Source organism: Esox lucius, chromosome 1, assembly GCF_011004845.1.
Source record: "Esox lucius isolate fEsoLuc1 chromosome 1, fEsoLuc1.pri, whole genome shotgun sequence".
Lineage (NCBI taxonomy): Eukaryota > Metazoa > Chordata > Actinopteri > Esociformes > Esocidae > Esox > Esox lucius.
This window is the reverse complement of record NC_047569.1, coordinates 22,168,560-22,184,978: the sequence shown is the minus strand read 5'-3', so window position 1 is coordinate 22,184,978 and position 16,419 is coordinate 22,168,560. Positions and strand designations below refer to the sequence as shown.

At 43.0% G+C, this 16,419-nt stretch overlaps 1 protein-coding gene across 2 annotated transcripts in view; it reads left to right on the top strand.

Moving 5' to 3' along the window:
* Positions 1-16,419, top strand: part of dph1 (diphthamide biosynthesis 1) — a 73,478-nt gene that overhangs the window by 29,401 nt on the left and 27,658 nt on the right. For both annotated transcript variants that reach the window (XM_020043913.2, XM_013135067.3), the window contains exon 4: positions 15,951-16,072. In XM_020043913.2, coding sequence (XP_019899472.1) covers positions 15,951-16,072 — 122 coding nt within the window. The remainder of the gene's footprint in view (positions 1-15,950; positions 16,073-16,419) is intronic.

Sequence of the window (16,419 nt, the reverse complement as noted above, 5' to 3'; positions counted from 1 at the left end):
TGGAGTGACTGCTATGCTTTTGACAGACCTTTTATATGGAATCTAAATGGAAACGGACAACCTTTTGTATTTTAAATAAGAGTAAACCTTTGTAGAAGTTAAGACAAATATGATTTCTTTAAAAAAAAAAAAAAAGTTTATATTAGAGTGATCACAACAATCTTAAATTAATTGAATTTCAGCATATTTCTGTTTGATGTGGAAACAAGGTGGATATCTACCGAACAGTAAGTTCCAGGTAAAGTTGAAAGGAAGCTAATGAGTCATTTGTAGCAAGGGTTTCCTGCTTTGAAAAGGTTAGCTGCACATCTGACCTGTGCAACTCCTGTAGAAGAGAGCTTGAAGGAGGAGTGAAGGGCACAGATGAAAGGATGACCTTATGGGATGACGGAGTGCAAGATTGGTACATCTAACAGGAAGCAGCTAGGGAGAGTGCCAAGAGGCAGATGGGTGGAAGTCTAGAATGTTCAAGTGCAATGTCAATGGGGCTAGAGAGGGGTGAGGAGGATTGTTGTATGACTGGATTTGAAGAACTATTCTGCAGCCTTAACTATTTGCAATTGTTTTGTCAAAACATAGTTGTACATAGCCCTTTTGGGCCTGGGCCATGCTATACAGTCTGTGTGTAGTTGGAGTCAGTGTGAATGTGGGTGTAGACATCCTATACTGTATATGCACATGAGAAAATCCCAGTGACCAAAGCCCCATGCATTTCATATGCTCTTTTTGTTCCAGGCTGATTCATTTAAAATTGAACTTAGAAGTTTAATCCACATTAATGCATTATGCAAACCTCCAGGACAGGACTGATCCTTTCTTTGGCTGCCCTGTTCACCAGTCTGTCTTGTCTTCTAGCTATCTTTTCTCTCTCTCTCCCATCTGGTTTTACAGTCTCTTTAAACTGTTTACAGAGGTGCGTAGCTATTTAGCGAACGCCATAGCAAGTTATCTAAAGCCTCGTTCACACCAGGCACAGAAAACTTTATGGCGGTTCTGCCGGAAGTCCATTCATTTCTATATAAAGCAACCGTACTCTACCATACTCAACCATGAGTTTAATTTTTACATCTTCTGTGGTGCTTTTCCGTACGGTGTCAGAAATGGAAGTTGATTGTACCAGCGAAGAAGAGCTAATATGTAGCTTTCAAATGTGGCAATGGGATCGCAAGAAAAACTTTGACAGCTCAGATCTTGTAGTAGCCTACAAGATCAGAGTTTGAGACGTTTCCTAAATATTTGAGGGGGACATTTCCTAGACCCGAACTCATGCAGGATGTATATACAGTTGTGCTCATAAGTAAACATGCCCAGGCAGAAATAGTGAAATGTTGGCATTGATTTGGAAAATGTGACTGATAATGCAAAAAAAACGGCGCAAGCTAGATACTGAGCAATGGGGAGCAGAAAAGAACTGTCAAAAGACCTGCGTAACAAGGTAAAGGAACTTTATAAAGATGAAAAAGAATAAATAAAATATATAAAAATCCTTGCAAATGCCAGTCAGTACTATTCAATCACTTATTAAAAAATAGAAAATTTCCAGATCTCTTAATACCAAGTGATGGTCAGGTAGACCAAGAAATTTTTCAGCCAAAACTGCCAGAAAAATTGTTTGGGATACAAAGAAAAACTCATAGGTAACCTCAGGAGAAAATCAGGCAGCTCTGAAAAAATGTGGTGTGGTTGTTTCAAGTAGCTCAATACGACAATACTTGAACAAAAATGAGCTACATGGTCAAGTTGCCAGAAAGAAGCCTTTACTGTGCCAATGCCACAAAAAAGCCCGGTTCCAATATGCCCGACAGCTCTCACGCCTCACAGCTCTGGCGCTCTGTAATTTGGAGTGACGAGACCAAAATAGAGCTTTATGGTCACAACCATAAGCACTATGTTTGGAGTAGGGTCAACACATCCTATAGTGAACAGAATACCATCCCCACTGTGAAGCATGGTGGTGGATCATTGATGTTTTTTGTGTGTGTGAGCTCTAAAGGAATCTTGTGAAAATGTATGGCAAAAGATGAATGCAGAAAATATTGGCAGACAATTAGCATTCTTCTGCACGAAAGCTGCGCATGGGACGCTCTTGGACTTTCCAGCACGACAATGACCCTAAGCCCATGGCCAAGTTGACCCTCCAGTGGTTACAGCAGAAAAAGGTGAATTTTCTGGGGTAGTCATCACAGTGTCCTGACCTTAATATCATTGAGACATTCTGAGGAGATCTCAAACCTGCGGTTCATGCAAGACGACCAAAGACTTTGCATGACCTGGAAGCATTTTGCCAAGACAAATGGGCAGCTGTACCACCTGCTAGAATTCGGGGCCTCATAGACAACTATTACAAAAGACTGCACGCTGTCATTGATGCTAAATGGGGCAATACACAGTATTACTACAATGAAACCTAAATTGAGAAAGCTCCTGCTCGCCGGCTTGCTACAGTAGACACTAACAAAACGAGGCTCTCCTCCACCTTTGCGATACTGGTTATGAAGATGCGGAAGATTGATTGCAGTGTTTTCGTAGATTGATTTCACTGCTTTCATAGTTTGATTGCACTGCTTTTGTGGATTGATTGCTATGTTAGGTGCCATGCAGTAATTTTTAATGCTTTGCTTGAGCAAGTACACTCAGATGTGAAAACGTAGTTCATTCAAAGGCTTAGGTCAAGGGAAAACTGGACTCCCACCACCCACCAAATGGAGACAGATTTATTTGCTAGTGGCGGATAGGTCCGTCAATTATACCAGCCACTTGGTTGGTAGCCAAAGAGCAATCAGAAAGAAAAAAAAATATCCTGTTAAGTCTGTTTTGATACACCAGGAACACAACGTCAATGAACGACTCGTATTTTGACATTCATCCTATAACCTCATCCCCACATGTTCTATTTTAATTCATCTCACAGAACAATGAGCACCGGCCAGCAATGTAAGCTTGCCAGAGGAAAAATAGCAGTTTCACTCAACCTGCTTGCCTGTGTTGACGTCAAGCACCTAATGTCATGGATTCCCTCGCATTTTATGTAATTCGATAAAGTAGGAGTTGATCGTGCTCAGGTATTAACTCATCAGTGTGCCTAAGAGAAAGATGACTTGGCAGAAAACGACCTGCCTGCACATTATCTCTGCACACTGTCTATGTAGTTCGATAAACATTTCCCAGGTCGTTTTAAATGAACAAGATTCATTGACAAGACTAATCGTTGCATGTCAACCAGGGCTCTGTGTGTGTGTGTGTATGTGAGAGAAAGTGTAGGAGTGTTCTGTATGAGGGATTTTTTTTACTTCTTTTTTTAGTGAACGTTGGGATCCAAATGGCATAGGCGATATGAACACATGGCCGTGGGTTTTGATCGGGAGATACTGATATTGGTTGAATGCGGGATATCTGGAATGGACGGATGGACGATGCCCATTGTAGGCAGTGACGCGTCTCGTCTGCAGTCCTTCTTTTCCAATTATTACCTGAGGGCGTAGGTCCTGAGGGCGTAGGTCAGAGGGCTGTGCGTTTGAACACCAGCTCTTAGCTCTGAAAATGGCAGCACTGAAGGTGTTGGTGTGCACAGTTGTGTAGTCGATGGCCTCGGCACTCTTCTTCCCTTCTCTTTGGGTACCTGTAATCCGGGCAGAGCAGTAACACAGGAGGTCACGCTCCCCTCCTACTGTACTGGGGCCCTTTTATACCTGCCCTGACAAGCCTGGGGTGGTTGCAGGTGAACCTCGTCAGCGTCTGTCAGCATGACCCCGTTGTCTCTGTGGCCCTGGGCCAGCTTTTCCTGACGCAAGCGTTGGTGCGACGCTGATTTAGGAGGAGGCGCAATCACATCTCGGCAACAAGGGATTCTCGAAGTGGATTCTCCATGCTTTTAATGCGTGGTGACATCTTAGCGACATTACTGTTCAATGTAAACTTTTTAAAAAGGCTTTTTACAATACTCGGATGGAAGACATTGTCCTAATAAGGAAAAGAGTGCCTTCCCTATTTAATTATGTTACACTGAGTTGTTTTGCCCTACATATTAATGATATGCATATCAGTCTGATGGCAGGCAATCAAAAATAATGACTCAGGCAGTCACAATGTCCCCATGCTACAATGTGGTTTTCTCTGGAATGTTGCCTTTTTCTCCATGTATCACTTTGTTAATAGAAATGTCTTTTGAATAAATGGGTCACCACAGAGATTTATGTACCTATTTGATGTGTAGAGCATGATAACCTGCATGTTAACTTTAGTATGTAGCAAGTAAGTGGCTCTGTTGTTCCAGAACCATAGCAAGAGGGGTGCTGCCTGTTTGAGCCCTAAATATGCTAGAAGTTGCAAGCCTGGGGACTAGGTTAAACTCTGGCAACACCGTTGGGTGAATGGTTAAAGACTAGTATAAGACTTCAAATTCCCTCAAACCTATATTCCCCTCTAAAAGCCTTTAATGTCCCCTTAGACATCCTAATACCTGCGCTGTCCACAGTGTCCCCTTTACTCATTGCTCTGGGTTCTTATATTCCTAATGTAAAAATAGATTTTCTGCGTTATTTTTGGAGGTCGCATGAGGGAGGTTTCCAAACCCGGTGCGCTCCAGCATCATCATATAACTGTTGCCATATTGCTTGTTCCTGTTTTTTAATTAAACTGGAGTGCCTTTCAGGGTGTAGTGCCATGCAGGTTAGATGGGTTGTATATTTATGAGGCAGTAGTAGGCTTTTATGTAATGACCCAGACTGAGGCTTTCTGAAAACCTGCCTGGACAAATAGAGCAGATACACTCGCAGAAATAGGCCTGGCAGTAATGATCTTGTTTTTGGTGGTGTTAAAGGATTACCTAATGGTATTACTGAAAACATCTGTCTAAGCTCCAGCCTCCCACCTGACACACAACTTGCCCGTGTTACCGTCCCTCTCAATAACTGCAGTGATTGTGTTCATGTCATTTTCAGTTGTGGGTGTTATAGTGTTGGTCTGACAATGCTGAATGGAAGAAAGCATTATGGAACATAAGGTTCAAAGAGCGAGATAAATGTGTTTTTGGTTTAGTTTTTTTTTTCTGGGTATTTGCTCTATTCTGTGTACAAAGCAGATTACAGATATCAGATTTGTTAATATTACAAACAGCTCATCTGCCTTAACATACTTAGCCATCTCCCTTTGCCTGTCGCTCTCTATCGCTCTCCTCACTTTCCTCTGTTACTGCCTCATACCTCAAACAACTCAACTTACTTCTCCCATTGCTTTTGTGATGTTCTCCTCACTCATGTCACTTTCTGACACATTCTCATCTGTTTTGCAGTACTTTAATCCCTTCAAATGTTTTCATCTCCTTCCCCTACTACTTCTTTTCCTTGTCCTCCTTCTCATTTTCCTCTAAGTCAGTAGTGAAACTGGAAACAAGTGGGGTTTCTTTCTGCTGAGTTGCAGTGCTACGATGGCTTCTTCCTCTCCGATATCCATCCCTCCTACCCTGCTCGCAGATGTGGGTCGAGCACTTCTGTTATGAAGGATGAGCTGTTTCACACCCAAAGCCTGCTTGTTTGTATGGGGAGAGGTTTGCTTGTGTGTGTGCGTGCGTGCATTAATGCTACACTGCTGTCACACATTTTCCGTGAAGTTGTGTAAAAAAAACACACACATGCATTAGCAATTATGCATCTCCTGCAGCCATGTTATTTCACCAGCCAGTCTGCCTTTCTCCCCCCAGACCACTCCCCTATCTCCAGTGTTATTTCACCTGGCTGTCTGCCTCTCCCCCCCCAGACCACTCCCCTGTCTCCAGTGTTATTTCACCAGCCTGTGTTAGACACCACGGACACAAGGCTGTCATATGGCTCATCCATGTACTAATAGGCCTACTGGGTGACAGGCTTAACTTGTATATTCACCAGCATGACCCCTGAACCGTCTGTTGAACTGGGTCTATTTCACATAGCCTTCGCCTTACGTCCCCTCCGTTTGACTAACCGTAATATAACATATAGGCTGTTGGAGTTTTCAGACATCTACAAATGGAATTGCCCTGTTAGCGCAGCAACCCGAGTCACTCCTTCTTATCATTCTCCCTCTCTCTTTCTCTCATTCTTGTAACACACATACACACACACACACACACACACACACACTTGCATACAGTCCCAATCCCAGAGCAGGCTTATCTGAGGGGTGTCTTGGTGCACTGTGGCACAGCTGGAAGATTAGAATATTTTTTTTCTTTCTGTTCATAAATCACTGTGACAGCAATGGGCCTATATTAAAGGCAAGCCGAGAGATCTCGTAGCGTCTGCTGCTGTGTTTGCTGTCTTAATGGCCCCTTTTAAGGGCTAATTTGTTGTGAAATGTTTTGTTTCAAGTGTCTGGACCTCCTTTTTGATGTCCACTCGGTGTTTAAGTGGGTAGAACTTCATTGGTGCATTTTCTATGCATAAAAACAACAGTTGTTGACAGAGTTTATGCAGGGCTTTAGATACAACATCAACACACACCCACAACATACACATGTCACACACAACTCGCGCATATACACAAAAGATGCATTGGAGAACGAGGCCAGGGTCTTGTTATATGGGGGTTCTGGTTTGCTTCTCATATAATATTTATGACCATTAGGGTCATTCTTAGTGTGTCTTTCCTGTTGTTTGGAAGTCAACACACACACGCCCACATACACAATTTCGGTTGTAGTCATATTGTGAGGATTTAAAAAAGGATTCCAGGAGTGCCAAAACAATTCTGGTCTTCATCCTCTTTCTGTTTAGGGACTAAATCTTACTGGAGAACCAGGTAGGAAAAGAGATGTTTTTCAGCCCTCCAGCACCCATTTCCTATCCTAACACTTAACCTAACCTCAACTTTAGCTATAACCTTGTACAGAGCCTTTTAACTATGAACCTAATTCTAATCTTAAACCTAACATATACCTAACAACACATGCCTGAAATAACCCTTTTCTTGATTGTCCCCCAATGTCTAACACATTTTTTGTGGGGATTTTGGTCCTGTATACAGTGGGGCAAAAAAGTATTTAGTCAGCCACCAAATGTGCAAGTTCTCCCACTTAAAAAGATGAGAATGGCCTGTAATTTTCATCATAGGTACACTTCAACTATGAGAGACAAAATTAGATTTTTCTTTCCAGAAAATCACATTGTAGGATTTTTTATGAATTTATTAGTAAATTATGGTGGAAAATAAGTATTTGGTCAATAACAAAAGTTAATCTCAATGCTATGTTATATTCCCTTTGTTGGTGGTCAAACGTTTTCTGTAAGTCTTCACAAGGTTTTCACACACTGTTGCTGGTATTTTGGCCCAATCTTCCATGCAGATCTCCTCTAGGGCTGTCGCTGAGCAACACAGACTTTCAACTCCCTCCAAAGATTTTCTATGGGGTTGAGATCTGGTGACTGGCTAGGCCACTCCAGGACCTTGAAATGCTTCTTACGAAGCCACTCCTTCGTTGCCCGGGCGGTGTGTTTGGGATCATTGTCATGGTGAAAGCCCCAGCCACGTTTCATCTTCAATGCCCTTGCTGATGGAAGGAGGTTTTCACTCAAAATCTCACGATACATGGCCCCATTCATTCTTTCCTTTACACGGATCAGTCGTCCTGGTCCCTTTGCAGAAATACAGCCCCAAAGCATGATGTTTCCACCCCCATGCTTCACAGTAGGTATGGTGTTCTTTGGATGCAACTTAGCATTCTTTCTCCTACAAACACGACGAGTTGAATTTTTACGAAAAAGTTCTATTTTGGTCTATCAGTGGTCTTGTATGTCTTCCATTTTCTTATAATTGCTCCCACAGTTGATTTCTTCACACCAAACTGCTTACCTATTGCAGATTCAGTCTTCCCGGCCTGGTGCAGGTCTACAGATTTGTTTCTGGTATCCTTTGGTTTTGGCCATAGTGGAGTTTGGAGTGTGACTGTTTGAGGTTGTGGACAGGTGTCTTTTATACTGATAACAAGTTCAAACAGGTGCCATTAATATAGGTAACGAGTGGAGGACAGAGGAGCCTCTTAAAGAAGTTGTGACAGGTCTGTGAGAGCCAGAAATCATGCTTGTTTGTAGGTGACCAAATACTTATTTTACCGAGGTATTTGCCAATGAATTCATAAAAAATCCTACAATGTGATTTTCTGGATTTATTTTTCTCATTTTGACTCTCATAGTTGAAGTGTACTTATGATGAAAATTACAGGCCTCTCATCTTTTTTAAGTGGGAGAACTTGCACAATTGGTGGCTGACTAAATACTTGTTTGCCCCACTGTATTAAAACAATGACACAACAAGCACACATTCACATACAAGCACAGTATGTGTTTTGTCCGGGTGTTGTGACGAGTGTCTGTTGTAAAAAGTTGTGTGTTTTGTCTGTTGGCTACTTTCCGAGATGTCAGTTTTAAATGCCCAAAAAGTGTCTGCCATTGGAAGTTCTTTATATGATATATTTCAATACACATCTGCATTGAAACACCTCCAATTTCAAGTGAAATGCGACAAGGAGTCAATGTACCAGAGCCTAAGTGACAAGACAAACGCCTGTCGCGCCAAATTAAAGCAGCATGTTATCTAAAATGCAGACAATGAGTCCTTATCGAGGAGGTGGTGTTGATTGGCAGGTTGAGAGGGGTCGGTGTGTTGGCGCACTGATTCAGGATGGGAGAGAAGTCTGTCAGTCTGCGTTATCTGTCTGCTTTTCACAGTGTGGTGTTTCCGAGGCAGAGAGAAAGAGCCCTAGTCTTCTTCCTACCATGCTGGGTTCTGATAAAATTCCTGTCAGTCAGGCAAGCATTTCAGCTCTGAAGGGAGCGGGTGGGACTACTTTCGTGACAACCATTTGCCTTCCCTAGACAATGGTAATGCATTGAGCCGCCATATATACTTTTTTGGCTAAACCCTTGTTTACAAAAAATTGTAAACAACAGTCAATGTTTACTTTTTTTTTTAGTTTGGAGAAAGAAATGTATGCGCAGCTTTTGAATAGTGTTTAAGTCTGAAGGAAGTATGGTTTGAAATATGCCATCGAACAGATGGGGTCTGTATTAGAGCGTGAAATCCCATCCTAACAGAAATATGTTGTTTAATAATGTATTATATTCAGCTTGTATACATAAACCAGTTGGACAGCTATTGGTCAATAAGCAAGATGAAACTAATGGAAAGCTGCTATGACAGACACAAGTTAAAATGGGCGTGATAAGCGAGGGAACAGAACGTTTCTTTCTGGTTGTTTTAGCTTTAAAGAAGATCTATTTTGTTTCCTTATAGAACTTCAACAGTCTTGTTAAGAAAAGCTGATGGGCGTAGTTAAATCATTCTAATTGTCTGTTCTAATACAAGCTCTGCTCTTTATCACCTTGTTGTGAACAATAGTGTAAAACGTTTCTATTCAAATGGCCATATGTAAGACTTTAACTGTACTACTGGCGTAAATACAAATTCCTGAAGCTGAAATTAGCATAAAACACTGTAGCTCCACCGATACCTGGGTGAAGAACCAGTGGAAATGTGGCATGTATTAGGCATCATATGAGAGGTCACTTTATGAAACTTAAAGTATCTCACAAGATAATACACCCCTCACATTAATTAATACACCCCTCACATTTTAATACACCCCTCACATTTTTGTAAATATTTGATTATATCTTTTCTTGTGACAACACTTAAGAAATGACACTTTGCTACAATGTAAAGTAGTTAGTGTACAGCTTGTATAACATTGTAAATTTGCTGTCCCTTCAGAATAACTCAACACACAGCCATTAATGTCTAAACCGCTGGCAACAAAAGTGAGTACACCCCTAAGTGAAAATGTCCAAATTGGGCCCAATCAGCCATTTTCCCTCCCCGGTGTCATGTGACTCGTAGGTGTTAAAAGGTCTCAGGTGTGAATGGGGAGCAGGTGTGTTAAATTTGGTGTTATCGCTCTCACTTCCTCATACTGGTCACGGGAAGTTCAACATGGCACCTCATGGCAAATAACTCTCTGAGGATCTGAAAAAAATAATTGTTGCTCTTAGGGGTGTAACGATTCATTTTAACCACGATTCGATTCGTATCACGATTCATGGTTGTCGGTACAATTCAAGGCCGATAATGGTTCATTTAGAACGATACGATCCAAAACGATTCAGTGACTTGAAATCGATTCAGTATCTTTTCAGCCAAAAATTCAACCCGTTTGACTGAAATAAATACCTGGATACTGGACAGTGCAGGTGAAGTTTCCTAGATTCCTGTTGTTTCTTGTAAGGAAATCAGGTATCAATTAATTATGGATATAAACAAACAAGTAAACAACAATTAATGGCAAATGCATTCACATTTTATTTGAATAAAGTGCAACCAACACTTTAGGTTGAATTAACAGGAAGTTAAAATGTTCTGCTCTCATTTTCAATATTCAATACATTTTCAATAAAAGTACAGTAAGTGCAACCAACATTTCATCAGTAGGTTTACCTGCTACTTGTGCTTTTGTTTTTCAACATAAAAATACTACTATATTACTATCAAAAATAAAGTGCAACCAACATATCTTCAGGTTGAAATAACAGTAGGTTTACCTGCTACTTTTGCTGTTGTTTTTCAACATAAAAATACTACTATATTAATATCAAAAATAAAGTGCAACCAACATTTCTTCAGGTTGAATTAACAGTAGGTTTACCTGCTACGTTTGCTGTTGTTTTTCAACATAGAAATGAAGTGCAACCAACACTTTCCACACACTGGACCGCAATGGTGGCTTGATAATTTCTCGCTCGTCGGCTTCTCCTCTGCCATCTGCCATGCTATGTTTTGTTGTCTTTGCGCTGCTGCTTGCCCGGGGCGATGACGTCACGGATAGGCAGACTGAATTGAGTAACATTTATTGCCTTTACCATTAAAAGTGCTAAGAAAAAACATTCCTATAAAGTCTGACGTGCTTAAATCCAATGGGTTATTTCCTAGTATCGATACAATCGATTGATTACATTTTAAAACGATGTTAGATCGATATATGTCGTCCGGAAGGCCAACTTGCTGAGCACAGATTGATGTAGTTGGATCATAGGAATATAAATCGATATATCGATGTAGTAGATGGATCGTTACACCCCTAGTTGCTCTACATAAAGATAGCAGGACCGGACAGGTTCCACTCAGCACAGGCCTCGCCGTGGTCGACCATAGAAGTTGAGTGCACATGCTCAGCGTCATATCCAGAGGTTGTCTTTGGGAAATAGACACATGAGTGCTGCCAGCATTGCTGCAGAGGTTGAAGGGGTGGGGGGTCAGCCTGTCAGTGCTCAGACCATACGCCGCACACTGCATCAAATTGGTCTGCATGGCTGTCGTCCCAGAAGGAAGCCTCTTCTAAAGATGATGCACAAGAAAGCTTGCTGAAGACAAGCAGACTAAGGACATGGATTACTGGAACCATGTCCTGTGGTCTGATGAGACCAAGATAAACTTATTTGGTTCAGGTGGTGTCAAGCGTGTGTGGCGGAAACCAGGTGAGGAGTACAAAGACAAGTGTGTCTTGCCTACAGTCAAGCATGGTGATGGGAGTGTCATGGTCTCGGGCTGCATGAGTGCTGCCGGCACTGGGGAGCTACAGTTCATTAAGGGAACCATGAATGCCAACATGTACTGTGACATACTGAAGCAGAGCATGATCCCCTCCCTTCGGAGACTGGACCGCAGGGCAGAATTCCAACATGATAACGACCCTAAACACACCTCCAAGACGACCACTGCCTTGCTAAAGAAGCTGAAGGTAAAGGTAATGGACTCGCCTAGCATTTCTCCAGATCCTAATCCCTATTGAGCATCTGTGGGGCATCCTCAAACGGAAGTTAGAGTAGCGCATGGTCTCAAACATCCACTAGCTCTGTGATGTTGTCATGGAGGAGTGGAAGAGGACTCCAGTTGGAACCTGTGAAGCTCTGGTGAACTCCATGCCCAAGAGGGTTAAGGCAGTGCTGGAAAATAATGGTGGCCACACAAAATATTGACCCTTTGGGCCCAATTTGGACATTTCCACTTAGGGGTGTACTCACTTTTGTTGCCAGCGGTTTAGACATTAATGGCTGTGTTGTGTTTTTTTTAGGGGACAGCAAATTTACACTGTTATACCAGCTCTACACTCACCAATTTATATTGTAGCAAAGTGTCATTTCTTCAGTGTTGTCACATGAAAAGATATAATCAAAAATTTACGAAAATTGTGAGATACTGTACTTAGTGGTTAAAATGTCTGTTTTAGGGGTTTAAAGTTCTTCAGTTTCCAGGCTCCCTATAGCACATTTACTAGAATCATCACACTTATGCCAGGTTATGTGTTTGGTTCCCACATGGGGCCAGTATGACATTAGGAAAATGTCTGCATTTTCTACTGTGAGTCAGTCTGGATAAGCATATCTACTGAATGACAAATGTTGAGGGGAGGGCGTTGTGTCACAGCCTTCCGGATTCCTCCCTCGCTGTGCCTTTTGTTTTCCTGACCCAAACATCCCTGATTCATGCTTATAGATGCATATCTAATTGAGGTTATGCACCTTTTTCTGCAATACAAACCCACAGTTATTAATCTAACAGTCACACCAGTCCAATCAGCAGGCTATGAGCTGTGTTCTAATTGTCTGCTGAAGAGGGACCCTAATTAATAAGGTCTTTTATGGAATTCACAGGGTCCTTGTCATCTTAATTACATCTTAATGGCATTTAACTTTTGATGTTTTAGCATAAGAGCCAGCGATGAGGGCCACACCAGAGATGAACTACCCAGGAATTGGAGAGAAGAACAGAGTGAGGCGGGAGAGATACATTATCTGTGCCAACCATTCAGAAGTCCTGTGTGTGATACGGCCTGAGGTTTAGCTTGTAAACACTGATAGCAGCACTTCATTTTCTCCCTCTCTCTCTCTCTCTCTGTCTCTCTCTCTCTCTCTCTCCCATCACATCATTCTGTCTTATTTCTCTTTTCCTCCCCCCCCCCCCCCCCCCCCCACCCACTTGTTCAGGCCTCCTCCGGGGGGACGAAGGATTGCACTCCTCTTTGCTGTGTAATTACTCTCTCGGCCTCTCCCAGTGTCAGGTACAGTCCCATCTCTCAGTGGGGCCTCAACTCTGTAATGGGATTCATTGCAGTTATTCCCTGGGTATTTCAGCAAACTCACACGGTGGGATTAATGACATGTGTCACACCAACAAGACAGCATAATAATGTTTTTCTTGCAGATAGATGCTTGATTAGATTCAGTAATCAGCAGCGCAGTCATTCGCATGTGAGAAATTGCAGTGTGCTGCTGTGATGGGTTGGCTGCAGGCAGGGGAGTGCGGTCCAGAAGTACTTCTTGGACCGTGGCACAAGTTCTGTTGTTTTGGCACCATACGCCAGCACTTTGGATTGGAAATGATACCATGATGATGGGATACGAGTGCATACTGTCAGCTGTTATTTGGAGGCTATGCCTTTAACAGCAGCACTGGTTTTTAAGGAAGCCTTATGTTCACACGGCGAGAGAACACACAAAACTAACAGAAGGATTAGGCCACCAGTTTCATGATCCATCTCTCTCACAACTCTCTTTGTCTCTCTCTCTCTCTCACGCACACACAAACACAGAAATCCAGCCCTTGACAGGGAGGAAGTATAATCAAATCTTGGAAGGCAAATATTTATTTACCAGATGAGTTCCCTTCATCTGTGTGGCTGTATTTTACTATGCTCAGGTGGCTTGTGAGGTGACAGTGTCCTTCTCATGACAGAGAGAAGAGCCCTTTTTAGAAATCTGGAAGGTGAATGTATTTGAGCATTTAGAAGGAAAAAAACTATAGAGGGAAGGGAATGTGTGGAAATGATTGTGTCGTTCTGGTTGTGTATGATTAAATTGTTTTTATTAAAATATATAAAATATACAATATGTTTAATTGTTATTCCTATAAAAAGATGGGCTCCATATGCAGGTTGTCTGGAGCCCACTGGTCTATACTCATAAAGGAGAATGTCCCTGTGTTTTTGGCTCATTTGAGATCAAAATAAGATTAGAAAGACATTTTTAGGTCTTTGGGTTCCTCCTCCTTGTGAACTGGGAAAGATCACTGTCCTTTTACCTTTTGCGGTTACTTCTGAATGACAGATTGTCATTTGCAAATTCATTTTTTTGTGCTATTTTTTATACTCATTTAAAATGAAAAGAGGCACATCTGTGTTTCCCTTCTAAAACATTCCATGGCCGTGCCTTGGCAGAAGCTTTCCAAATCCCCAGTGAAAAGTCCCCTTTCTTTTAATTTAATATTGTTCCAATATTGATGGATCAATTCTTTGTACAACCAGGAAAGTTAGGTCATTGTACTGGTTATAATATGCCTTACATTATGACAGAAAATGTGACATTTTCTCATTGAAGGAGAGGCGTTCTTCTCAGAAGGGGAACTCACTATTTAACATTTCTACAGCACACAATGATCATAGCATGCATCAATCCACTTCTTTTGATTCAGCCCAGATCCATATTTAATGAGTTCTCCAGTTCTGCTTTAAAAGGGGTATTCTCCTATCTCCTACTGGGTTCTTGATTTGGACCATAATGAAAGCAGGGGAGGCCAGTGGCCATCCTGTCGTTGATCGAATGCTTTAAGTGGATGTTCTGGGCGTTTAATAGCCTTCAGGAGTGGTATCTAGTGATCCAGGGTGAGTGGAGGAAAGAATGACTAGTTTGCGTCACATCTTTTCCCCTCTAACGTTGTCATTCCAATAGGCTGGATGGATGTCAATGACGTGTGATCCGCCGGCTCCCAGACAACTGGAATTGGTCTTGGGTATTAGACGACGCCGTCCCTACACGGGTGAGAGGAATGAAGGGAAGAGAATCGGAGGAGGAGATGAAAAGAGAGAGGAGAAAGCAATACCGGGTGACAGATACAGTCTCAAGTACTTCTTATTAAACCGGAGGCTTGAAGCACCATCGGACATCCAGTGGAAGCGAGATTGAAAAAGAGGGCGAGTGGCCTTTAATGCCAGTGGGTTCAGAGACTGGGGAGCAGGACACAGCCAGCTGCTGTTAGTCATACTGGGTTGGTAGGCAGGCAGGCTATGTTCTGTGGAAGTCTTCTGTTTTCTCCCTCGGTTCCAGCCTAAATATGTCAGAACCCAGTCACTAACGCACCACGGCAGCAACAACAACCCACTCTCCCTCCTCTTCAGCCAAATGTCTTCACAGTCTGTCCTCTGTCCATTCACACTTTCCCAGCGCTCCGCATTCATACCTTTTTACGTTGCATTTGAATCCCTCGGAAGGGATGAGTTCCAGAGTGAATTCATTAGCAGGTTGTTAATTTATTCAAGTAAAACCAAGCAAAAAAAAACAGCCTTCTGGATTTATGGCTTTCCTTTGATAAAACCCTTCCTCGGGGTCCAGGCCAGTTGATGGTGCGTTAGTGCTATGATCCCAGATAACCGAGGCAGGGAGAATTACAGATTATTAGTCTGTGTCCATCCCCTTACTAACCCCCAGCCCTCACTCCTCATCTGATCTACTGGTGTCCATTTATCCTAATCCTCAAATGAACATAATTGGTGATCTGTTGAATGCAGGCCCACTGCGACCTGACTGCTGCTCTCTTGTTCTATGATGCCAATTGGCTGCCGTTCAGGGACTCCCAACCTGTCTGCCGGACTGCTCTACAGGCCCTGTTGATGTTTGACCAATCAATCATAAAGGGATGGAAAAGCAATATCCGGGTGACACTGTCCGCTCCCCGGGCCCCTTTACTTAATCACTTGTCCCGGCCACAGGCCTCCGCTACGCGGTTCCCTGGGAGACCTGGGATTGATCCCAGGATGCCACTGTGCTCCGAACCGGGCGGCGTTATCGATCACCATGGTAACGATCGGGAGCAAGTGCAGGAGGTCAGCGGGACTGACGTTCTGAGCTGTGTGCGTGTGTGTCTCCCGGTCTCAGGTTCACGGAGGCTGACACGATCGTGATGGGGGACGTGACGTACGGGGCCTGCTGCGTGGACGACTTCACGGCCCGCGCCCTGGGGGCGGATTTCATGGTGCACTACGGCCACAGCTGCCTCGGTGAGTGGCTCGCGCAAACACACGCACAGCACAAGGGCTCATTCATTATAACATACAAACCTTGAATCGAGTGGCCGTGTAACCGAGCCCCAACACATGCACGCAGCACACAGGCAAACAGGCAGACTCACGTGGTGGCCTCCAGACTCTGTGTGTAACAGTCATTACTGGCGGGGCAGACCTACTGTATGAAACGGGCAGACCTACTGTATGAAACGGGCAGACCTACTGTATGAAACGGGCAGACCTACTGTATGAAACGGGCAGACCTACTGTATGAAATGGGCAGACCTACTGTATGAAACGGGCAGACCTGCTGTATGAAACGGGCAGACCTGCTGTATGAA